We start from the raw sequence: 26,311 nt of genomic DNA, 5'->3' as shown, positions 1-26,311 counted from the left end.
GGCTACAACAGCAGAAGACCCCACCGGGTATCACTCATCTCCACTACAAATAGGAAAAAGAGGCTACAATTTGCACGAGCTCACCAAAATTGGACTGTTGAAGACTGGAAAAATGGTTTCTTGAACATGACAATGAGTTCACTGTACTAAAATGCCCCCCCCACAGTCACCAGATGTCAACCCAATAGAGCATCTTTGGGATGTGGTGGAACGGGAGCTTCGTGCCCTGGATGTGCATCCCTCAAATCTCCATCAACTGCAAGATGCTATCCTATCAATATGGGCCAACATTTCTAAAGAATGCTATCAGCACCTTGTTGAATCAATGCCACGTAGAATTAAGGCAGTTCTGAAGGCAAAAGAGGGTCCAACACCGTATTAGTATGGTGTTCCTAATAATTCTTTAGGTGAGTGTATATATTGATAGAACATTCTTCACCAAGCTAAGTGATGGATTCCCACAGGAAAGAATTGTTTCAAGTCCTTCCCATTTAAGATCCTAGATCCCTGTTATTTGTCTTAATATTCTTACTTTAATGTCGGATGGTAATAATTCAATTAAGAATTATTAATTATGATCATAAAAATAATTAACCATAAAAAAAAATTTTTAATAAAATTTGTCATAAATTCTTAAAATCATGACCTGGTGAATTGTAGACAACCTAATTGATACAATTCACATCTGAGTCCGACTATTACCTCAGATAAATAAGTTATTTTTGACGTGAGATGACATTAATGATAAAATGTAGTTCTGCATTATACAATAATTCACAGGTATCATAAATATATGCAGATTTATTGGTTACAAGGTTATAAACATATATAAGTAAATAAATACAATGATGCATGCAAATGAATATATATAGCATTAATATAAAGTATTACAAGTAGGGATGAGCGAACCCGAACTGTATAGTTCGGGTTCGTACCGAATTTTGGGGTGTCCGTGACACGGACCCGAACATTTTCGTAAAAGTCCGGGTTCGGGTTCGGTGTTCGGCGCTTTCTTGGCGCTTTTTGAAAGGCTGCAAAGCAGCCAATCAACAAGCGTCATACTACTTGCCCCAAGAGGCCATCACAGCCTTGCCTACTATTGGCATGGCTGTGATTGGCCAGTGCAGCATGTGACCCAGCCTCTATATAAGCTTGGGTCACGTAGCGCTGCACGTCACTCTGCTGATACAAGCGTAGGGAGAGGTTGCTGCTGCGACGTTTGGGGCGAGATTAGGCAGATTAACTCCTCCAAAAGACTTAATTCAGTGATCGATCTCCAGCTGTGGATCATTGAAGTGCTGATATTGAATTGCTCACTTTTTTTAGGCTGCCCAGAGCGTTTTTATATCACTTTTTTCTGGTGTGATCTGCGGCCATTTTGTGGCTTGTGGTGCGCCAGCACAAGCTACCACCAAGTGCATTTAACCATCAATAGTGTGGTTATTTTTTGCTATATCCTACATCAGGTGCAGGCTGAGCCTGTGTCACCCAAGTGCATTTAACCATCAATAGTGTGGTTATTTTTTGGCCATATACTACATCAGGTGCAGGCTGAGCCTGTGTCACCCAAGTGCATTTAACCATCAATAGTGTGGTTATTTTTTGCTATATCCTACATCAGGGTCAACCTTCATCAAGTGCATTTAACCATCAATAGTGTGGTTATTTTTTGGCCATATACTACATTAGGTGCAGGCTGAGCCTGTGTCACCCAAGTGCATTTAACCATCAATAGTGTGGTTATTTTTTGGCCATATACTACATCAGGGGCAAGTTGAGCCTGTCACCCAGCGCCTAAAAAATAGGCCTGACAATTCTATTCCTCCAAATCTGTCATTACTTGTGTGCCTGTATTAGTGTAATACGGTACCTAAATAGATAGCCAGACAGTGTTACTGTTTAAGCTGGTCAAATTATTTGTAGTGACCGTAAAAGCACAGTTTTTGTTCTGGGTTGAAAAACTATTCCCAAATTTGCCATTCTCAAAATTAGTAGTTTCTGCTATATCAGGCCTACTTTAAATCTATCCCAAAAAGGATATCTTAGATTGAAGGGGCTGATAGTGTCATTCTGAAAAACTTAACACACACGCTACAGTGCAGATACAAGTCTAATTCTGTGATTAAAGGTATATCTGTCACACAGCGCGTAAAAAATAGGCCTCACATTTATATTCAACCAAATCTGTACTGTTTTAGCTGGTAAAATTATTTGTAGTGACCGTAAAAGCACAGTTTTTGTTCTGGGTTGAAAAACAATTCCCAAATTTGCCATTCTCAAAATTAGTAGTTTCTGCTATATCAGGCCTACTTTAAATCTATCCCAAAAAGGATATCTTAGATTGAAGGGGCTGATAGTGTCATTCTGAAAAACTTAACACACATGCTACAGTGCAGATACAAGTCTAATTCTGTGATTAAAGGTATATCTGTCACACAGCGCGTAAAAAATAGGCCTCACATTTATATTCAACCAAATCTGTACTGTTTTAGCTGGTAAAATTATTTGTAGTGACCGTAAAAGCACAGTTTTTGTTCTGGGTTGAAAAACTATTCCCAAATTTGCCATTCACAAAATTAGTAGTTTCTGCTATATCAGGCCTACTTTAAATCTATCCCAAAAAGGATATCTTAGATTCAAGGTGCTGATAGTGTCATTCTGAAAAATTTAACACACACGCTACAGTGCAGATACAAGTCTAATTCTGTGATTAAAGGTATATCTGTCACACAGCGCGTAAAAAATAGGCCTGACATTTCTATTCCTCCAAATCTGTACAGTTTTAGCTGGTCAAGTTATATTTAGTGACCGTAAAAGCAAAGTTTTTGTTCTGGGTTGAAAAACAATTCCCAAATTTGCCATTCTCAAAATTAGTAGTTTCTGCTATATCAGGCCTACTTTAAATCTATCCCAAAAAGGATATCTTAGATTGAAGGGGCTGATAGTGTCATTCTGAAAAACTTAACACACACGCTACAGTGCAGATACAAGTCTAATTCTGCGATTAAAGGTATATCTGTCACACAGCGCGTAAAAAATAGGCCTGACATTTCTATTCAACCAAATCTGTACTGTTTAAGCTGGTCAAATTATTTGTAGTGACCGTAAAAGCACAGTTTTTGTTCTGGGTTAAAAACCATTCCCAAATTTGCCATTCTCAAAATTAGTAGTTTCTGCTATATCAGGCCTACTTTAAATCTATCCCAAAAAGGATATCTTAGATTGAAGGTGCTGATAGTGTCATTCTGAAAAACTTAACACACACGCTACAGTGCAGATACAAGTCTAATTCTGTGATTAAACGTACACCTGTCACACAGCGCCTAAAAAAATAGGCCTGACATTTATATTCAGCTAAATCTGTCATTACTGGTGTGCCTGTATAGTGTAATACGGTACCTAAATAGTTAGCCAGACAGTGTTAGGTGTCTGTAAAAAAAGGCCTGAATTTTAATTCAATACATTGGCCCGAATAATATTTTTCTTATTGTGGTGAACGGTAACAATAAGGAAAACATCTAGTAAGGGACGCGGACGTGGACATGGTCATGGTGGTGTTAGTGGACCCTCTGGTGCTGGGAGAGGACGTGGCCGTTCTGCCACAGCCACACGTCCTAGTGTACCAACTACCTCAGGTCCCAGTAGCCGCCAGAATTTACAGCCATATTCGGTGGGGCCCAATGCCGTTCTAAGGATGGTAAGGCCTGAGCAGGTACAGGCATTAGTCAATTGGGTGGCCGACAGTGCATCCAGCACGTTCACATTATCTCCCACCCAGTCTTCTGCAGAAAGCGCAGAGATGGCGCATGAAAACCAAGCCCATCAGTCTGTCACATCACCCCCATGCATATCAGGGAAACTGTCTGAGCCTCAAGTTATGCAGCAGTCTCTTATGCTGTTTGAAGACTCTGCTGCCAGGGTTTCCCAAGGGCATCCACCTAGCCCTTCCCCAGGGGTGGAAGAGAGAGAATGCACTAACGCACAACCACTTATATATCCTGATGATGAGGACATGGGAATACCACCTCAGCACGTCTCTTATGATGACGAAACACAGGTGCCAACTGCTGCGTCTTTCTGCAGTGTGCAGACTGAACAGGAGGTCAGGGATCAAGACTGGGTGGAAGACGATGCAGGGGACGATGAGGTCCTAGACCCCACATGGAATGAAGGTCGTGCCACTGACTTTCACAGTTCGGAGGAAGAGGCAGTGGTGAGACCGAGCCAACAGCGTAGCAAAAGACAAAGAGGGATCAGTGGGCAAAATCAGAACACCCGCCGCCAAGAGACTCCGCCTGCTACTGACCGCCACCATCTAGGACCGAGCACCCCAAAGGCAGCTTCAAGAAGTTCCCTGGCATGGCACTTCTTTAAACAATGTGCTGACGACAAGACCCACATAGTTTGCACGCTGTGCCATCAGAGCCTGAAGCGAGGCATTAACGTTCTGAACCTTAGCACAACCTGCATGACCAGGCACCTGCATGCAAAGCATGAACTGCAGTGGAGTAAACACCTTAAAAACAAAGAAGTCACTCAGGCTCCCCCTGCTACCTCTTCTGCTGCTGCCGCCTCGGCCTCTTCTGCTGCTGCCGCCGCCTCGGCCTCTTCCTCCGCCTCTGGAGGAACGTTGGCACCTGCCGCTCACCAACACCACCACCTGTGTCACCAAGCATCTCAACCATGTCACATGGCAGCGTTCAGCTCTCCATCTCACAAACATTTGAGAGAAAGCGTAAATTCCATTTCTAAACTACTGGCCTATGAAATGCTGTCATTTAGGCTGGTGGACACAGACAGCTTCAAACAGCTCATGTCGCTTGCTGTCCCACAGTATGTTGTTCCCAGCCGGCACTAATTCTCCAAGAGAGCAGTGCCTTCCCTGCACAACCAAGTGTCCGATAAAATCAAGTGTGCACTGCGCAACGCCATCTGTGGCAAGGTCCACCTAACCACAGATACGTGGACCAGTAAGCACGGCCAGGGACACTATATCTCCCTAACTGCACACTGGGTAAATGTAGTCGCGGCTGGGCCCCAAGCGGAGAGCTGTTTGGCGCACGTCCTTCAGCCGCCAAGGATCGCAGGGCAACATTCTTTGCCTCCTGTCTCCTCCTCCTCCTACTCAGCTTCCTCCTCCTCTTCTTCCACCTGCTCATCCAGTCAGCCACACACCTTCACCACCAACTTCAGCACAGCCCAGGGTAAACGTCAGCAGGCCGTTCTGAAACTCATATGTTTGGGGGACAGGCCCCACACCGCACAGGAGTTGTGGCGGGGTATAGAACAACAGACCGACGAGTGGTTGCTGCCGGTGAGCCTCAAGCCCGGCCTGGTGGTGTGCGATAATAGGCGGAATCTCGTTGCAGCTCTGGGACTAGCCGGTTTGACGCACATCCCTTGCCTGGCGCATGTGCTGAATTTGGTGGTGCAGAAGTTCATTCGCAACTACCCCGACATGTCAGAGCTGCTGCATAAAGTGAGGGCCGTCTGTTCGCGCTTCTGGCGTTCACACCCTGCTGCTTCACGCCTGTCTGCGCTACAACGTAACTTCGGCCTTCCCGCTCACCGCCTCATATGCGATGTGCCCACCAGGTGGAACTCCACCTTGCACATGCTGGACAGACTGTGCGAGCAGCAGCAGGCCATAGTGGAGTTTCAGCTGCACCACGCACGGGTCAGTCGCACTGCGGAACAGCACCACTTCACCACCAATGACTGGGCCTCCATGCGAGACCTGTGTGCCCTGTTGCGCTGTTTCGAGTACTCCACCAACATGGTCAGTGGCGATGACGCCGTTATCAGCGTTACAATACCACTTCTATGTCTCCTTGAGAAAACACTTAGGGCGATGATGGAAGAGGACGTGGCCCAGGAGGAAGAGGAGGAAGAGGGGTCATTTTTAGCACTTTCAGGCCAGTCTCTTCGAAGTGACTCAGAGGGAGGTTTTTTGCAACACCAGAGGCCAGGTACAAATGTGGCTAGACTGGGCCCACTACTGGAGGACGAGGAGGACGAGGATGAGGAGGAGGTGGAGGAGGATGAGGATGAAGCATGTTCACAGCGGGGTGGCACCCAAAGCAGCTCGGGCCCATCACTGGTGCGTGGCTGGGGGAAACACAGGACGATGACGATACGCCTCCCACAGAGGACAGCTTGTCCTTACCTCTGGGCAGCCTGGCACACATGAGCGACTACATGCTGCAGTGCCTGCGCAACGACAGCAGAGTTTCCCACATTTTAACGTGTGCGGAATACTGGGTTGCCACCCTGCTGGATCCCCGGTACAAAGACAATGTGCCCACCTTACTTCCTACACTGGAGCGTGATGGGAAGACATGAAGACTGATTCTGTGCTGACATGAAGCCAGATTCTCTGTTACGGGACCTCTCTCCTCTGTCTGGGTGCCAGGGCCTAAATGTGTGACAGTGGCCTGTTCCAGTGGTGGGTGACGTGAAGCCTGATTCTCTGCTATGACATGAAGACTGATTCTGTGCTGACATGAAGCCAGATTCTCTGTTACAGGACCTCTCTCCTCTGTCTGGGTGCTTGGGCCTAAATATGTGACAGTGGCCTGTTCCAGTGGTGGGTGACGTGAAGCCTGATTCTCTGCTATGACATGAAGACTTATTCTTTGCTGACATGAAGCCTGAATCTCTGTTATGGGACCTCTCTCCTCTGCCTGGGTGCCTGGGCCTAAATATGTGACAGTGGCCTATTCCAGTGGTGGGTGACGTGAAGCCTGATTCTCTGCTATGACATATAGACTGATTCTGTGCTGACATGAAGCCAGATTCTCTGTTACGGGAGCTCTCTCCTCTGTCTGGGTGCCAGTGCCTAAATATGTGACAGTGGCCTGTTCCAGTGGTGGGTGACGTGAAGCCTGATTCTCTGCTATGACATGAAGACTGATTCTGCGCTGACATGAAGCCAGATTCTCTGTTACGGGATCTCTCTCCTCTGTCTGGGTGCCAGGGCCTAAATGTGTGACAGTGGCCTGTTCCAGTGGTGGGTGACGTGAAGCCTGATTCTCTGCTATGACATGAAGACTGATTCTGTGCTGACATGAAGCCAGATTCTCTGTTACGGGACCTCTCTCCTCTGTCTGGGTGCCTGGGCCTAAATATGTGACAGTGGCTATGACATGAAGACTGATTCTGTGCTGACATGAAGCCAGATTCTCTGTTACGGGACCTCTCTCCTCTGTCTGGGTGCCAGGGCCTAAATGTGTGACAGTGGCCTGTTCCAGTGGTGGGTGACGTGAAGCCTGATTCTCTGCTATGACATGAAGACTGATTCTGTGCTGACATGAAGCCAGATTCTCTGTTACAGGACCTCTCTCCTCTGTCTGGGTGCTTGGGCCTAAATATGTGACAGTGGCCTGTTCCAGTGGTGGGTGACGTGAAGCCTGATTCTCTGCTATGACATGAAGACTTATTCTCTGCTGACATGAAGCCTGAATCTCTGTTATGGGACCTCTCTCCTCTGCCTGGGTGCCTGGGCCTAAATATGTGACAGTGGCCTATTCCAGTGGTGGGTGACGTGAAGCCTGATTCTCTGCTATGACATGAAGACTGATTCTGCGCTGACATGAAGCCAGATTCTCTGTTACGGGATCTCTCTCCTCTGTCTGGGTGCCAGGGCCTAAATGTGTGACAGTGGCCTGTTCCAGTGGTGGGTGACGTGAAGCCTGATTCTCTGCTATGACATGAAGACTGATTCTGTGCTGACATGAAGCCAGATTCTCTGTTACGGGACCTCTCTCCTCTGTCTGGGTGCCTGGGCCTAAATATGTGACAGTGGCCTGTTCCAGTGGTGGGTGACGTGAAGCCTGATTCTCTGCTATGACATGAAGACTGATTCTCTACTGACATGAAGCCTGAATCTCTGTTATGGGATTTCTCTCCTCTGCCTGGGTGCCTGGGCCTAAATATGTGACAGTGGCCTGTTCCAGTGGTGGGTGACGTGAAGCCTGATTCTCTGCTTTGACATGAAGACTGATTCTCTGCTGACATGAAGCCTGAATATCTGTTATGGGACCTCTCTCCTCTGCCTGGGTGCCTGGGCCTAAATATGTGACAGTGGCCTGTTCTAGTGGTGGGTGACGTGAAGCCTGATTCTCTGCTATGACATGAAGACTGATTCTGTGCTGATATAAAGCCAGATTCTCTGTTACGGGACCTCTCTCCTCTGTCTGGGTGCCGGGGCCTAAAAAAATCTGACAGTGGCCTGTTCCAGTGGTGGGTGACGTGAAGCCTGATTCTCTGCTATGACATGAAGACTTATTCTGTGCTGACATGAAGCCAGATTCTCTGTTACGGGACCTCTCTCCTCTGTCTGGGTGCCAGGGCCTAAATGTGTGACAGTGGCCTGTTCCAGTGGTGGGTGACGTGAAGCCTGATTCTCTGCTATGACATGAAGACTGATTCTGTGCTGACATGAAGCCTGATTCTGTGCTGACATGAAGCCAGATTCTCTGTTACGGGACCTCTCTCCTCTGTCTGGGTGCCAGGGCCTAAATGTGTGACAGTGGCCTGTTCCAGTGGTGGGTGACGTGAAGCCTGATTCTCTGCTATGACATGAAGACTGATTCTCTGCTGACATGAAGCCTGAATCTCTGTTATGGGACCTCTCTCCTCTGTCTGGGTGCCAGGGCCTAAATGTGTGACAGTGGCCTGTTCCAGTGGTGGGTGACGTGAAGCCTGATTCTCTGCTATGACATGAAGACTGATTCTGTGCTGACATGAAGACTTATTCTGTGCTGACATGAAGCCAGATTCTCTGTTACGGGACCTCTCTCCTCTGTCTGGGTGCCAGGGCCTAAATGTGTGACAGTGGCCTGTTCCAGTAAAGGGTGACGTGAAGCCTGATTCTCTGCTATGACATGAAGACTGATTCTCTGCTGACATGAAGCCTGAATCTCTGTTATGGGACCTCTCTCCTCTGCCTGGGTGCCTGGGCCTAAATATGTGACAGTGGCCTGTTCCAGTGGTTGGTGACGTGAAGCCTGATTCTCTGCTATGACATGCAGACTGATTCTCTGCTGACATGAAGCCAGATTCTCTTTTACGGGACCTCTCTACTCTGCCTGGGTGCCTGGGCCTAAATATCTGACAATGGACTGTTCCAGTGTTGGGTGACGTAAAGCCTGATTCTCTGCTATGACATGCAGACTGATTCTCTGTTGACATGAAGCCAGATTCTCTGTTATGGGACCTCTCTCCTCTGTCTGGGTGCCAGGGCCTAAATGTGTGACAGTGGCCTGTTCCAGTGGTGGGTGACGTGAAGCCTGATTCTCTGCTATGACATGAAGACTGATTCTGTGCTGACATGAAGCCAGATTCTCTGTTACAGGACCTCTCTCCTCTGTCTGGGTGCCTGGGCCTAAATATGTGACAGTGGCCTGTTCCAGTGGTGGGTGACGTGAAGCCTGATTCTCTGCTATGACATGAAGACTGATTCTCTGCTGACATGAAGCCTGAATCTCTGTTATGGGACCTCTCTCCTCTGCCTGGGTGCCTGGGCCTAAATATGTGACAGTGGCCTGTTCCAGTGGTGGGTGACGTGAAGCCTGATTCTCTGCTATGTCATGAAGACTGATTCTCTGCTGACATGAAGCCTGAATCTCTGTTATGGGACCTCTCTCCTCTGCCTGGGTGCCTGGGCCTAAATATCTGACAATGGACTGTTCCAGTGTTGGGTGACGTAAAGCCTGATTCTCTACTATGACATGCAGACTGATTCTCTGCTGACATGAAGCCAGATTCTCTGTTACGGGACCTCTCTCCTCTGCCTGGGTGCCGGGGCCTAAATGTATGACAATGGACTGTTACAGTGGTGGGTGACGTGAAGCCAGATTCTCTGCTATGGCATGAAGCCAGATTCTCTGCTGAAGTGAAGCCAGATTCTCTGCTATGGGACCTCTCTCCAATTGATATTGGTTTATTTTTATATATTTTATTTTTATTTTAATTCATTTCCCTATCCACATTTGTTTGCAGGGGATTTACCTACATGTTGCTGCCTTTTGCAGCCCTCTAGCTCTTTCCTGGGCTGTTTTACAGCCTTTTTAGTGCCGAAAAGTTCGGGTCCCCATTGACTTCAATGGGGTTCGGGTTCGGGACGAAGTTCGGGTCGGGTTCGGATCCCGAACCCGAACATTTCCGGGAAGTTCGGCCGAACTTCTCGAACCCGAACATCCAGGTGTTCGCTCAACTCTAATTACAAGCTTAACAATACATGTGAGTGGAAATAACTTATCACATTATAACCAAGCTATTTTTAGGTTAGGATATCAAAGTAGGAACATAAGTTATATACATCACTTCTGTTCAGAGAAAACCTCATGATATCAAGATGGGCATGTCTAATCTTAGACATCAATATAGAATGCTAAATACATTCTTTTCCCCCTAACCAACTACACATCACATGGCTTCAAGATGGGCACTTCCATCCAAGGATATAACTTAGAAGATATAACTGTATCCTTCTGCCCCATCCTGGACTATTTTCACATATATGACTTTGGTAAGACTATTAAGACAAATAACAGGGATCTAGGATCTTAAATGGGAAGGACTTGAAACAAGTCTTTCCTGTGGGAATCCATCACTTAGCTTGGCGAAGAATGTTCTATCTATATATATATATATAAAAGCAATTATTTAATGCTTTTCTAGATTATGAGTCAAAATTCTTCTGCAGGTAGAATGAAGCCTCACAATATCCTAAGACTACATCTCAATATGGAGATGATCAATTAATTTAATCATTTATTTATTTGCCAATCTAGATGGTATAATTTTACCCACACTATCAAATTAGTCTTAATAAAATGAAATATCATTTTCTGTGTCTCTTACCAAGTCCTAGTAGGAATCTCACTTCTGCTCCTAGGAAAGCAGGTGGGTCCATCATAGCACATCTCACCATGGCTTTCATCTTGATAGACCCCTCTAGAGAGCTCAACTTCTCTTCTTCCTCTCTCTCCTCTCTTTTTTCTCCTTCCTTCTACCTTCTGTGTATGGTTTATGATCACAAACTTATCAGTTAGACACACATTCCTAGTTTGGAACTTTCCAATCATTGTCGGATGGGCGTGACCATTGATAAAAATTGTGACATCATAACCTTACCCAGAATGCACTTTTGCTACTGTTGTAATGTCAACTACTGATACCTAGGAGAAGTATATGGTGGGCTCAGCGTGCATGTTGGTACTTGCATCCCTGGATCCGATGAAAGCTGTAATGGCACCGGACGGGGTTAAAAGCAGAGTGTGCTTGGCTTGCATGCTGACCTGCATTCCCTGGACTTTGTGTGGCTGTCATGGTCCATAAACAGGTAGGAACTAGTGTTAGGGATTACTCAAATGAGGCGACCTTGACGTGGTGAGTGGCTTATTACGCTTTGGCCAAAATGTACACCAATGTCTCATCCAGCATGGAGGCAGGGCAGAATGCTGGATGTAGAGTGCGATCACATTTGCATTTTCCGTCTGTATATGTATTTTCGCCATAGTGATGTGCACCTACATACAGGTTGTGCTGACCCAATCCCCCACATTTTTCTTTGTAGTATATATTGGAGGCGTGGCGATCTCCTTGGAGTCATGCACACCTAACCAGTCAATCTGTCCTGGAGGCTGGTTTTAAAGTCAGTATAAAACTGAGTCTGCTTATATAGAACCTACCAGTAGACATTTGGCTCCAGGAGAAGTATATGGTGGGCTCAGCGTGCATGTTGGTACTTGCATCCCTGGATCCGATGAAAGCTGTAATGGCACCGGACGGGGTTAAAAGCAGAGTGTGCTTGGCTTGCATGCTGACCTGCATTCCCTGGACTTTGTGTGGCTGTCATGGCCCATAAACAGGTAGGAACTAGTGTTAGGGACCACTCAAATGAGGCGACCTTGACGTGGTGAGTGGCTTATTACGCTTTGGCCAAAATGTACACTAATGTCTCATCCAGCATGGAGGCAGGGCAGAATGCTGGATGTAGAGTTCGATCACATTTGCATTTTCCGTTTGTATATGTATTTCGCCATAGTGATGTGCACCTACATACAGGTTGTGCTGACCCAATCCCCCACATTTTTCTTTGTAGTATATATTGGAGGCGTGGCGATCTCCTTGGAGTCATGCACACCTGACCAGTCAATCTGTCCTGGAGGCTGGTTTTAAAGTCAGTATAAAACTGAGTCTGCTTATATAGAACCTACCAGTAGCCATTTGGCTCCAGGAGAAGTATATGGTGGGCTCAGCGTGCATGTTGGTACTTGCATCCCTGGATCCGATGAAAGCTGTAATGGCACCGGACGGGGTTAAAATCAGAGTGTGCTTGGCTTGCATGCTGACCTGCATTCCCTGGACTTTGTGTGGCTGTCATGGCCCATAAACAGGTAGGAACTAGTGTTAGGGACCACTCAAATGAGGCGACCTTGACGTGGTGAGTGGCTTATTACGCTTTGGCCAAAATGTACACTAATGTCTCATCCAGCATGGAGGCAGGGCAGAATGCTGGATGTAGAGTTCGATCACATTTGCATTTTCCGTTTGTATATGTATTTCGCCATAGTGATGTGCACCTACATACAGGTTGTGCTGACCCAATCCCCCACATTTTTCTTTGTAGTATATATTGGAGGCGTGGCGATCTCCTTGGAGTCATGCACACCTGACCAGTCAATCTGTCCTGGAGGCTGGTTTTAAAGTCAGTATAAAACTGAGTCTGCTTATATAGAACCTACCAGTAGCCATTTGGCTCCAGGAGAAGTATATGGTGGGCTCAGCGTGCATGTTGGTACTTGCATCCCTGGATCCGATGAAAGCTGTAATGGCACCGGACGGGGTTAAAATCAGAGTGTGCTTGGCTTGCATGCTGACCTGCATTCCCTGGACTTTGTGTGGCTGTCATGGCCCATAAACAGGTAGGAACTAGTGTTAGGGACCACTCAAATGAGGCGACCTTGACGTGGTGAGTGGCTTATTACGCTTTGGCAAAAATGTACACCAATGTCTCATCCAGCATGGAGGCAGGGCAGAATGCTGGATGTAGAGTGCGATCACATTTGCATTTTCCGTTTGTATATGTATTTCGCCATAGTGATGTGCACCTACATACAGGTTGTGCTGACCCAATCCCCCACATTTTTCTTTGTAGAATATATTTGAGGCGTGGCGATCTCCTTGGAGTCATGCACACCTGACCAGTCAATCTGTCCTGGAGGCTGGTTTTAAAGTCAGTATAAAACTGAGTCTGCTTATATAGAACCTACCAGTAGCCATTTGGCTCCAGGAGAAGTATATGGTGGGCTCAGCGTGCATGTTGGTACTTGCATCCCTGGATCCGATGAAAGCTGTAATGGCACCGGACGGGGTTAAAAGCAGAGTGTGCTTGGCTTGCATGCTGACCTGCATTCCCTGGACTTTGTGTGGCTGTCATGGTCCATAAACAGGTAGGAACTAGTGTTAGGGATTACTCAAATGAGGCGACCTTGACGTGGTGAGTGGCTTATTACGCTTTGGCCAAAATGTACACCAATGTCTCATCCAGCATGGAGGCAGGGCAGAATGCTGGATGTAGAGTGCGATCACATTTGCATTTTCCGTCTGTATATGTATTTTCGCCATAGTGATGTGCACCTACATACAGGTTGTGCTGACCCAATCCCCCACATTTTTCTTTGTAGTATATATTGGAGGCGTGGCGATCTCCTTGGAGTCATGCACACCTAACCAGTCAATCTGTCCTGGAGGCTGGTTTTAAAGTCAGTATAAAACTGAGTCTGCTTATATAGAACCTACCAGTAGACATTTGGCTCCAGGAGAAGTATATGGTGGGCTCAGCGTGCATGTTGGTACTTGCATCCCTGGATCCGATGAAAGCTGTAATGGCACCGGACGGGGTTAAAAGCAGAGTGTGCTTGGCTTGCATGCTGACCTGCATTCCCTGGACTTTGTGTGGCTGTCATGGCCCATAAACAGGTAGGAACTAGTGTTAGGGACCACTCAAATGAGGCGACCTTGACGTGGTGAGTGGCTTATTACGCTTTGGCCAAAATGTACACTAATGTCTCATCCAGCATGGAGGCAGGGCAGAATGCTGGATGTAGAGTTCGATCACATTTGCATTTTCCGTTTGTATATGTATTTCGCCATAGTGATGTGCACCTACATACAGGTTGTGCTGACCCAATCCCCCACATTTTTCTTTGTAGAATATATTTGAGGCGTGGCGATCTCCTTGGAGTCATGCACACCTGACCAGTCAATCTGTCCTGGAGGCTGGTTTTAAAGTCAGTATAAAACTGAGTCTGCTTATATAGAACCTACCAGTAGCCATTTGGCTCCAGGAGAAGTATATGGTGGGCTCAGCGTGCATGTTGGTACTTGCATCCCTGGATCCGATGAAAGCTGTAATGGCACCGGACGGGGTTAAAAGCAGAGTGTGCTTGGCTTGCATGCTGACCTGCATTCCCTGGACTTTGTGTGGCTGTCATGGCCAATAAACAGGTAGGAACTAGTGTTAGGGACCACTCAAATGAGGCGACCTTGACGTGGTGAGTGGCTTATTACGCTTTGGCCAAAAAGTACACCAATGTCTCATCCAGCCTGGAGGCAGGGCAGTTTGCTGGATGTAGAGTGCGATCACATTTGCATTTTCCGTTTGTATAAGCCATTTGCATCATAGTATAAAGGGTTAACTTATGTAAGTCTGAATAAAACGTATTCCATACATTTTGACCTTAAAAGCTTTAATTCAAAGCTATAGGGATTAATTCTGACACTTGTAGCAATTAGAGACAGACCTCTAGGCGTCTCTCTGAATGTTTCTCACACTGTTGATTTATGGATCATGATAGTATGAATGACTTTGTTTTCTCACAGAGATATCAGTACCTCCTGTCACACCAAAGATGTGATTAATTGTTACAAAACACACATCTTTACAGACACTCTTTTAGAGACAAATATTCTCCTAATGAGAAATATATATAATATACTGGATACATGTTGTCTTCGTAACATATAACAATATAATATAAAGTAATATATATATATATATATATATTGTGGGGATCCGCTCTGGTAGGCAGTGGTAGCGAGTGCAGTATAGAGGCAACACAGACCGGTCTTGGTGTAAAACACAATGCTTTGTTTATTCACACGGTGCATATTTGTGAAAGACGGTGCAGTTCATAGGGAGGGTGGTCACACACCACAGCAAAATAATAGTTCAAACACAGCAAGTCCCTGCTGCAGGCTACTTGAGGCCTGTTTCAGTCACATAAAGCAAAGTCTATTTAAAGCCAGGAGTAATGTCACCTTTTCTCCTTGGTGAAGTAAGTCCATGGGTCCGGCTCCTAGCCACAGGACATGGATCCCTCCTGGATTCAGCTGCGGGTCCCTGCACACTCCTTTACAGGCCTCAGCACGCAGCCCAGCTCACCTCCACTCCTCACTCTCACAGCCAGAGAACACAGAAGCTCCACACTGAGAACCACACCCTTGTTGCTGGTCAGGTTTTAACCCTTCCCTGCAAAACCTGGCCTGGACCGTGGGGAGACAGGCACCCGCCCGCATATCTGCCTGCTCCCAATAAGAGCCGGCCCGGATCCGTTGTTAACAGCGTAACCGCTGCAAAATGCACTTTTCCGGCTCTTACTCCAGCGGGGCCAGGACCCCCGCTGGCACGTACCTCCCGTTTACCACCACCCCAGGTACTCTCCTACAATATATATATATATATATATATATATATAAAAATACAAAGAAAGGGCAGCAGCACTACTTGCAGATGAAGCCGGGTGCAAAATCCTCTGACCTTAGGCTGTTGGGTCAAATTGTTGTAGGTATTTCAAAGAAGAGGCAGCACTCCAGAGTACGATGAAAAAACGACCCGCTTTATTTCCCCTGTGCAACGTTTCAACTGCTCATTGCAGTCTTTCTCAAGCAAGAGAAAGACTGCAATGAGCAGTTGAAACGTTGCACAGGGGAAATAAAGCGGGTCGTTTTTTCATCGTACTCTGGAGTGCTGCCTCTTCTTTGAAATACCTATATATATATATATATATATATATATATTTATGTCCTACTGATTGTCTTATACTAAGGAGTAACTAAGGCTCATTAAATGAATACATATTATATATTTTGCTTCATTAATAAATGCCTAATTGTATAGGTAATTATCACCAGCTGCATAGAGCTTATCTTTATCTCCCGTCATAAATTAAAAAGTAGACAAGGAGAATTCTTCTCAGACTGGTACATTCATGAGAAGAATAACACTAGAAAGCAGAAACCTTTGTGTGACCTTACTTTGGCCTACTCAAGACATACAAAATTGCAACTATAGTCGAGCATGGCTCTTAAAGGTAATGAACATGCATCTTGACTAGAATGAATTGGATATCAATGCATTTACCTATGAAAAGGCACAACAGTCCGTACCTTGTCCAGAATAGACATGTATACCGGCACTAACCAGTCATTGTTATTCTGCAGCGCAATTGAAGTGTGAAGTACCCCTCCTCTACCTAGTTGACACCTTAATAAATTTCAATAATTTTTATTTTACATTTTCGGGTGACAATAAACAATTGTTTTCTGTCATAGACCCCTGCTCTACCAAGTAGATAGGTTAATTAATTTCTGTAAATTTTCTGTTACATTCTTGGGTTGACATTATACAATTTTAGACGTGAATAAACCCCTGCTCTGCATAGGTGACAGGGAATAACATTTCTGAAATGCTTCTTTAATCGATGTGCGCCACCTCCTTTGATTCAATGCTTAAACTTAAACAAGTTGTACCACATTAAAGCTTCAATACTTGTTCCCACATTTCCGCTATACTCTTTTGGACAATATTTGCGCCTCAATAACTTTTCTCTTAATTCCGCTTGACTCTTTTAGCCCACATTTGGGCTTCTGTAAGTTGTCCCACATTTGCGCCTCAATAGCTTTTTCCACATTTCTGCTCGATCCCAATTTTTTTTATACATTTATCTCCCTTAAATTTGGTCTCTTTCTCACGCTCCCTCTCCGGCGTGGAACCCTGATTCCCCGCCACCAGTGATCACCATGGTAGGCGCATAAAAGAACATCGAAAGTTGATAGAGCAGATATCAAATTGGATCGTGAACATCACGGGGACGTGCGACATGGTGGAGCAGTAAGTATGCACACACCTACACGAACTAACTGACAGGGGTCAGCCCCTGCAACTTCTGGGTCTCCAAATTGGGCACATGGCCTGAGCTTTCCCTTTACGCTTCTGAGGTGCTGGCCTGCTCTGCAGCTGGTGTATTGTCTGAACGTGTGTTTAGCACGACTGGAGGGGGTTATCACAGGTTATATTTCCTAATGTTTTGGGGTGTACCCTAATTAAAAAAATAAAATAAAAAATTTAAACCAAAAAGCAGTGTAGGCTACCTCCTCCTCCTCCACCACCACATCCACCGCCTCCTCAACCTCCTACTCCATATGGACCTGGTCTTCCTAGATCATTATTATTATTTATTATTTTTAAGTATTTTATGTTATTTTAAGTCATTTCCCTATCCACATTTGTTTGCAGAGCACTTGCCATGCTCCTAACCACATTTTGACGACATTTGCAGCCCTCTAGCCCTTTCCATGACATTTTTACAGCCATTTTAGTGCTCAAAAGTTCGGGTCCCCATTGACTTCAATGGGGTTTGGGTTCGGGTCAAGTTCGGGTCCCTAACTCAAACTTTTTTCCTAAGTTCGGGCGAACCCGAACATCAAGGTGTCCGCTCAACTCTACTTTTCATTTAATACCTATTGATTGGTGCACTATGTATTGTTGTGAACTTGTGACAGCACTATGTATGTATGTACGTACGTATGTATGTATGTATCTAGCATACATACATACAGCACTATGTATGTAGCATGTATGTATGGACAGCAGAACCATATATATCACTATCTAACCTACACTGACTATCTACCACTAACTATCTGTATTAGATATATGAGCTAACTAACTAACTAACTATCTAATGTAATGACACAGGAAAGCAGAGAGCACAGCAATAACACTGCTGTCTTTCTCAGATCTGTAAAATACTGCATACAACGGCTGCTGGGGAGGTTCTTATATAGTAAGGGGTAGGCAACTTTCCTATTGGTTGCCAGGGATGTTGCTAAGTTCAGACAAATACATTGCAGCCTTTTCATTGGCCCACAAGCAAGAAGGGAAGTTACTGATGAAAAAAAAATCTAGAATATTCAAAATTACGAATATATATCACTATATTCTAAATATTCGTGAATTCTCGAAGTGCCGATATTCGCGATTAACCATACACATTAACCATAATGAGAGTGAAGAAAGGGTAGAGGAAATTCATTCAAATAAGGGCAACTGAATTCACTGTAACAAGTCAGGCAATGTTTATTTCAAGTAATGTACATGTCGATGACTTTTGATAATATTGTCCCAGTTATCTTGGTAACAATATTACCACTTATTTTAATTGAATATTTAACATTTTATTATTCTACCTTTCTTTACTCAGTTTCTGGACATGCTGCCAGCAGTCATGAGTTATATACCAGGACCACACCAGAGAATAAACAAAAGCATGGAAAAACTCACCGATTTCATCAAGGAACGAGTAGAAATGAATAAGGAGTCATTTGATCCCAACTCACCCAAGGATTTCATTGATTGCTTCCTCTTAAGACAGCAGCAGGTATCTAAATAAGTGTTAAGAAAGGGGTGCAGTGGAGATGAGGGGTGGGATAACCTGTATTTGGCTGGTGTGGGATCCAGGAGACTATCATTACCAGTAGATAGTATACCCTGCGGGTAGGTTTGGCCCTTTTTGTTCTCCATCTAATTCAAAAATTAATTTTGCATGGAGGGATAAAATGACGCTTGTACCAGTGGTAGTCAACATGCTATCAGTAAAGGAAAGAAGGGAAGAGAATGCAGTGATGTTTGATGTTACTATGGCAAAGCCTATAAAAGAAAGAACTTTTGTTCCTATCCTTTTCTTCCTTTAAGATGGCGGTGGGATATTTTGGGCATGTCATGGGAACATACTCTACCATATTCAGGGTCATAGCGGAAGGATCATGGATCCTTGTGCAAAAGTTCAGATTGTCCCCTTTTGTGCCTTCACAAAGTAAATGTTCACCCAGAAATCTATAATGTCCTCCTGCATTGCCCCCCATCCCTTTAAATATGTGTCTGTGTCCCCTTTCTTCTACTCCCTCTGTGTCCTGTCTTGCATGTAGGATAATCATGAGATGCACACTAAAACACTGGACCTCCAGGGAGGAGATGTCGTCGTCATACAGGGTCATCCTCAGGTGGTCATCAAGGAGTTACCACTTGGTGCTTTGTTATTGCTATTGCATAAGTGAGGCATCCTCAAACTGAGGCCCTCCAGCTGTTGTAAAACTACGCAGTTTGAGGATGCCTGGCTTAAGTTATAGAAGAGTGAATGCATCCCTCAGGACGACATAACATGTGTTATCTGGGGAGTAGAAACTAACCCAATGGATCACTTGGAGCATGAAGCCATGGGTCACCCCAAAGTAGATGATTATAAGTGGCAGGACATTAGCAGCAGCATCATTGGGAAGGGTGATGGAGCAGAAACCACTACACAAGGTAGTATCAGTGTCATCATGGAGATGGCCCCTTGTGGAACTATACATGGGAAAAGGCGAAATGAGGCTGTGAGCTCCTACTGTTGTTTCGTTGGATCCAGCCACTGTTAGTATAGTGTTGGTGTCCCCTGTGTCCCAATTGCAACTGCTACACTATAGCTATGCCACTGGCTGCATTTATGAGCATAATGGTGCCTTCCCTTTCCCATCCCTCCTCCAGTATTCACACACACAACTGTAATTTGAGCAGATTGTGACATCTGTTTCAGGACAGTAAAGACCCAATTATCTTTAAATCACCATAGTCTATGTCGTGACTACAACATTCACAGTTTTTTCTATACTACTGAGCCTGAGATATTTTTTTTTTTTTCAACAATGTTGCTCCAAAATGGAACATCCCTTTAAAGAATAATGCTACATTTGTGTCTTCAGGAAAAGGACAATCCTAACTTTGACAGGGAGAACATGATAATGACCATACTCAACATGTTTTTTGCTGGGACTGAAACAGTCAGCAGTACCCTAAGACATGGACTTATGATACTTATGAGGTACCCTGAAATACAAGGTCAGTATTACACCAGTAGCCCGCCTTGGTTAACTTTCTTGTTAGAAAGATCCCTTGAGGATTAATTGATCACAAAGTGTCAACTTCTGGCTTTCCTGTTGGTTGGTTGTAAACTGTACCTGTCAGCAACAAAATGTATTTGACAAGAATCTCAAATTTACTAAATAAGCGTAGCGTTAGCATTTGAATACTTCTTGTACTTTATTTGGTTTGCAGACTGCTGTTGCATTGTATTTTTTTTTCTTTGTGTCTCTAGCCATGGCAGCGTGCACCTGTGCATTGGGATGTGCTTACTGACCCCCTTTTTTCTTTGCAGTCCGCAAGAGTTCTCTATCTCTTTCATCCTAGAGTCTTTTCAGAACAAAATCTAACTACTAGGAGACCAGGGAGTATAATAAACCAATATCCAGGGCAACTGGAGCATATTTTATTTGACAACGTTGTGATAGGTAAGCTGTGAGATGGTTCCAGTGCATACTGGAGCGCCACAGCCTCTTCAAACAGCTGATCGACAGGATACCGAGTGTCAGATATTGATGATCTATCTAGATTATATTCATAAATATTGAATTCCCAGAAAAACCCTTTAACTTAAACTTTGCAGAAAGCAACTTCTGGGTTTTGAAAAACTGGAGCACTGTTATGAATTTTAAAATGAAATATAACAAAAGAAAATATATTCACAAGTTTAATCTCCCGTCACTTCCATCACCAAGCTCCAGCACACCCTGCTAGTTCTTGTTAAAGGGGTTCTCCAGGCTTTTAATAGTGATGACCTATCTTCAGGATAGGTCATAAATATCAGATCGGCGGAGGTCCGACACCCGGCAGCCCTGCCGATCAGCTGTTTGAAGAGGAGGTGCGCGCAGTGCCAGCGCTGACTCCTCTTCACTGTTTATCTTCTCACTGTCGCCTCTGCAGCGGTGAGCAGGTGTAATTACACCTAACCATCCCATTCATTTCAATTGGACGGCTCGTTCCCATACACTTGTATAGGAGCGATCCATCCCATTGAAATTAATGGGACGGCTTGAGTGTAATTACACCTGCTCACCGCTGCAGAGGCGACGGCGAGAAGGTAAACAGTGAAGAGGATATAGGGCTGTTACGGTGCGGGCCTCCTCTTCAAACAGCTGATCCTGAGTATAGGTCATCAATATTAAAAGCCTGGAGAACCCCTTTAACATGACTGCAGAGGTGACAAATCCACGTACCCCCCAATATTTGGCCTCAGCAGTCTCATGTTATCAACCTCTGAGGCCAGTGATTGGCTGCAGCGATTATATGGGGTACATGGTCTTGTAAGTGATGCAGCCATATAAACAAGGACCGGCAGGAGGACTGGAGCATGGCTCTGTAACTGGTCGGGCTACTTTTTTTAATAAGACATAAAACCCTTTTTAATGAATTCCGTACCTGTATGTTCATTTTAGGCGTAGTTCTGCTGCACAATGCAGCACAAAGGTTACTTTCTCACAGTTGCTACAAATTAAATGGAGGTACAGTGCTGACATTCTTTGAACAGTCCATTCTACCTCGTTCCAGAGATCCCCTTAAAGATTGAAATCAGGCCATGGGGCAAAGAACATGCGCTGTCATGTTCCTGGAAGTAATTGATGACTATATGACCCTTGTGGCATAGTGTACATCAAAACTTCACCTCTATAATACTGAACTGTTGACACCTAACAGAAAGCAGTCATCAATTCATGCTGCTTGCACCAAATTAAGACCCTCCCATCAGCATAGTGCAAAATAAATCTTGATTCGCCTGATCTAGGAAATGTTCATTGTTCATTAATCCAATTTTTGTACTCTCTTGCCCCCTGGTGTCCTTCCTTATTTCCTTCCTTCCATTATTCCGTCCTTCCCTACCTCCCTCCCTTTCACTTGAAGGTATACTGTTTATTCATCAGAATAATTCCTGACATCCTCCTCTGTCCCCTTTCATCAATGAGATGTTTATGTCCGGAGGATCCCCTATCGCTAAAGGTTTTTTCTTCACTCATTCCCGATATAAATTGCACTGTTCCACCAGAAAACCCCATAAGGTTGCCAGTTTTTGAAATAATGGCTCTGCCTGGTGTAGTACTGATCACTGGTGTTCATCAAGCACCAAAGTGCCCGGGTGCTCGAGTAGAACACCTCGGGATGCTTGGGTGGTCTACCGAGCACCCTTGCACAATGGAAGTAAATGGGAGAACCCAAGCATTAAACCGGGCACCCCTTGCTCTGAAGACGGGAGTGTGTCTGGTTCACATGAGAAGGTGAGAAATTGATGGAAACACCATTGAAATGGTTCGGGAACAGCAGAAAGAGGATGCCTGATGTCTCTTGGACTCGCAGGTCGCTGCTGGGAACAATGTTGTCCGAGTAGTACGGCAATTTTACAGATTGACAATAATATGCACAAAACCGAAGATAAAATCGATTTTAGAGGAAAAATTTGTTAGGAAACATTCTTTTCTGTATATTTACTTGTATATAAAGTGAAAGGGCTGCAAAAAATTGCAAGAAACCGGCACTCCAGTACACCCTTTATTACACATAAAGCAGGGCATCATACATGCCCTTGAAAAATTATGGTTGATGGCCTGCTGGTGACCCTCAAAAACATTAAGACGAAAGGCCTGCTGCTGATTTGACCATCTAAAACATTAGGGGTGATGGTCTGCTGCTGAGCTTACCATCTAAAACATTAGGGGTGAGGGCCTGCTGCTGAGCTGACCATCTAAAAGTTATGGTTGAGGGTCTGCTGATGAGCTGACCCTCTAAAACATTAGGGACGAGGGCCTGCTGCTGATCTGACCATGAGAAAAATTATGGTTGAGGGCCTGCTGCTGAGCTCACCATCGAAAAAATTATGGTTGAGGGTCCGCTGGTGAGCTGACTGTCTAAAATATTAGGGGCGAGGGCCTGCTGCTGATCTGACCATGGAAAAAATGATAGTGGAGGGCCTGTTGCTGAGCTGACCATCCAAAAAATGATGGTTGAGGGCCTGCTGCTGAGCTGACCATCGAAAAAAATTATGGTTGAGGGCCTGCTGGTAAGCTGACTTTCTAAAACATTAGGGGCAAGTGCCTGCTGCTGATCCGACCATCTAAAACATTAGGGGTCAGGGTTTGCTGCTGAGCTGACCATCTAAAACATTAGGGGGGAGGGCCTGCTGCTGAGCTGACCATCAAAAAAATTATGGTTGAGGGCCTGCTGCTGAGCTGACCATCGAAAAAATTATGGTTCAGGGCCTGCTGCTGAGCTGACCATCGAAAAAATTATGATTGAGGGCCTGCTGCTGATCCGACAATTGAAAAAATTATGGTTGAGGGCCTGCTGCTGAGCTGACCATCGAAAAAATTATGGTTAAGGGCCTGCTGCTGAGCTGACTATGAAAAAAATTATGGTTGTGTCACCGCCAGTTCTGTGAGAAGATCTGGCAGAATTTCTTCTCTACCTCTTGTATGATTTTGGTTTCGCTTTCTTATCTCCTTTCCTTTTGCCAGGTGTCACTTATTTCGACTAATTGTCTTCCTTTATAATCCCTCCCATACTGCCTCACTTTGCGGTTTATACTACTTCCTGGATGAGATGTTCACTGCTGGAGGCTGCTTCTGCTGTTTGTTCAGATAAGTCATTTACTTTATTGTGTTTCCTTGCTGGCTTGATTCTAGGTGACCCTGACTCCGTCCGTATTAAGTGCAGGGAGCCGGTGGTCGTGTCCCCTCACTATTATAGGGTTTTCAGGTGTCACACAGTATTAGGTACGCGGTCATGCAATCGTCTACCATACAGCCCCTTGCATGTGCATAGCAGTCAGTGAGAACTCTTAGGGTTTTATAGGGCTCACCTATAAGCTCCTTAGTTTGGGATCAAGCCAGTCGCTCGTTTATTTAGATGTTACAGCTATCTGCTAACTTCATCTGTGACATTATAAACCGCCATAACCGTTTTAAGCATGGATCCGGTTTCAGCCTTGATTGACCGCATGCAAGGTCTTTCGCTGGAGGTGGCAGATCTCCGTAAAACTATGTCTCAGTTTCTGGTTACCGGTTCTGCTGGCGTTCATGGAGTTTGTTCCGAGCCTAAGATCTCGCTTCCGGATACGTTCTCCGGGGATAGTGAGAATTTTGTTCGCTTTAGAGAGATTTGCAAACTCCATTTTCACCTACTTCCCCATTCCACTGGTGATGAGGAGCAGAGGGTGGGGATCATCATCTCGCTGCTCAGGGATAACGCTCAGTCTTGGGCCTTTTTGCTGCCGGTGGGGGCACGGCCCCTCTAATCGGTGGATGAATTTTTTGTAGCCCTGGGGCAGATATATGATGACCCGGATCGTATTGCTCTGGCTGAATCTAAACTGCGTCTTTTATGCCAGGGTAAACAGTCCGCAGAGATATATTGTTCTGAATTTCGGAGATGGGCAGCTAATACTGGTTGGAATGATGCTGCACTCCGAAGTCAATTTTGCCATGGTCTTTCGGAAAGATTGAAAGATGCATTCGCTTTTCATGAGAGACCAGTGTCGTTAGAGTCAGCCATATCTCTATCTGTTCGTATTGACAGGCGTCTTATAGAGAGAGAGGAGACTACTCTTTCCTGTCATATTCAGCCCAAGGACAGTGGGGCTGTCTCATTCAGTGTACAGGGGTCTCAGTCTGTCTCAATCCCCTCTGAGGAGAAGCCATGCAGCTGGGTTTGCTTGCCTCTGATAGTAGAGGATTCAGCTCACAGAGGAGGGTTTGTTTTTGTTGTGGGGGTATAAATCATTTGGCTAATGTTTGCCCCTCTAAGAGATTCATGGCAATTTCTGAGGGTAATAAAAACAAAACAAAAAAAAAAAAAACCTCTAAAAACTTTCCATTTGCTACTATTGGCAAGGTTGATGCGGAAATTGAAGGCTTGCCGTTTGCTTGTAGTTCCCGTTTTCTCCTACCTGCCAGGGTGGCTCTAGATCAAGAACATTGTTTTTGAGATTTTTGTAGATAGTGGAGCAGCTGTCAATCTCATTCATAATCAATTTGCAACAACGCATGGTTTCTAAGTATGTACTTTGGAAAAGGATATACCTGTTTTTGCTATCGATTCCGCTCCACTTTTTCAAAGATCGTTAAAGGGCATAGTTCACAATATCCATTTGACTGTGGGTGACGCTCATATTGAGGATATGTCATGTTTCATCTTAAGCGGATTACCTACTACTCTAGTGTTGGGGCTACCCTGGCTCACTAAACATAACCCCACAATTGATTGGCAAGCAAGGCAAATAAATGGTTGGAGTGAGTTTTGCAGAGAGAATTGCCTAACGGCGTCTCTTTCAGAGGTTTCTACCAAGACTGTGCCATCACCGGGAGTACGACTGCCCTATTAATCTCATCCCAGGCGCCAAGCTGCCAAAATCACGACTATACAATCTCTCCCAACCTGAAAGAGTCGCTATGCATACTTATATCTCTAAGAGCCTGAGAAAGGGACACATCCGACCCTCGAAGTCACCTGTTGCTGCTGTTTTTTTTTTTTTGTTAAGAAAAAAGATGCTTCTTCAAGACCTTGTCTGGATTTCAGGGAGCTGAACTTTATCACGATTTGTGACCCATATCCGTTTCCTCTGATCCCGGACCTGTTTAACCAGATTGTTGGGGCATACAACCTAGTCAGGGTCAGGGAAGGGAACGAATGGAAGACGGCCTTCAATACCCCTGAGGGTCATTTCGAGAATTTGGTTATGCCCTTTGGTTTGATGAATGCTCCGGCCGTCTTCCAACTTTTTGTGAACAGCATTTTTTATAATTTAATGGGGAAATTTGTACTGGTGTATCTAGATGACATTTAGATTTTTTCTCCTGATTTCAAAACTCATCGGGACCTCCTATGTCAGGTCTTGCTGATTCTGCGGCAGAATAAATTATACGCTAAACTGGAAAAATGTGTGTTTGCGGCTCCGGAGATTCAATTTCTTGGTTTTCTTCTCTCCGCTTCTGGTTTTCGGATGGACCCTGAGAAGGTCCGCGCTGTGCTTGATTGGGAGCTTCCTGAGAATCAGAAGGCGCTGATGCGGTTTTTGGGTTTTGACAATTATTACAGAAAGTT

The 26,311-nt window shown here is 45.0% G+C and overlaps 1 protein-coding gene across 1 annotated transcript in view; it reads left to right on the top strand.

Annotated features, from left to right (window-relative positions):
• LOC120978242 (cytochrome P450 2G1-like) overlaps nt 1–26,311 on the top strand; it is a 126,809-nt gene that overhangs the window by 83,579 nt on the left and 16,919 nt on the right. The window contains exons 5-6 of the mRNA XM_040406479.1: nt 18,555–18,731; nt 20,092–20,227. Of these exons, the coding sequence (XP_040262413.1) occupies nt 18,555–18,731; nt 20,092–20,227 (313 nt within the window). The remainder of the gene's footprint in view (nt 1–18,554; nt 18,732–20,091; nt 20,228–26,311) is intronic.

The sequence above is a fragment of the Bufo bufo genome, chromosome 8 (genome assembly GCF_905171765.1).
Source record: "Bufo bufo chromosome 8, aBufBuf1.1, whole genome shotgun sequence".
Lineage (NCBI taxonomy): Eukaryota > Metazoa > Chordata > Amphibia > Anura > Bufonidae > Bufo > Bufo bufo.
Note: the sequence above shows the minus strand (reverse complement) of the source record. Positions and strands in the feature narration are given on the sequence as shown.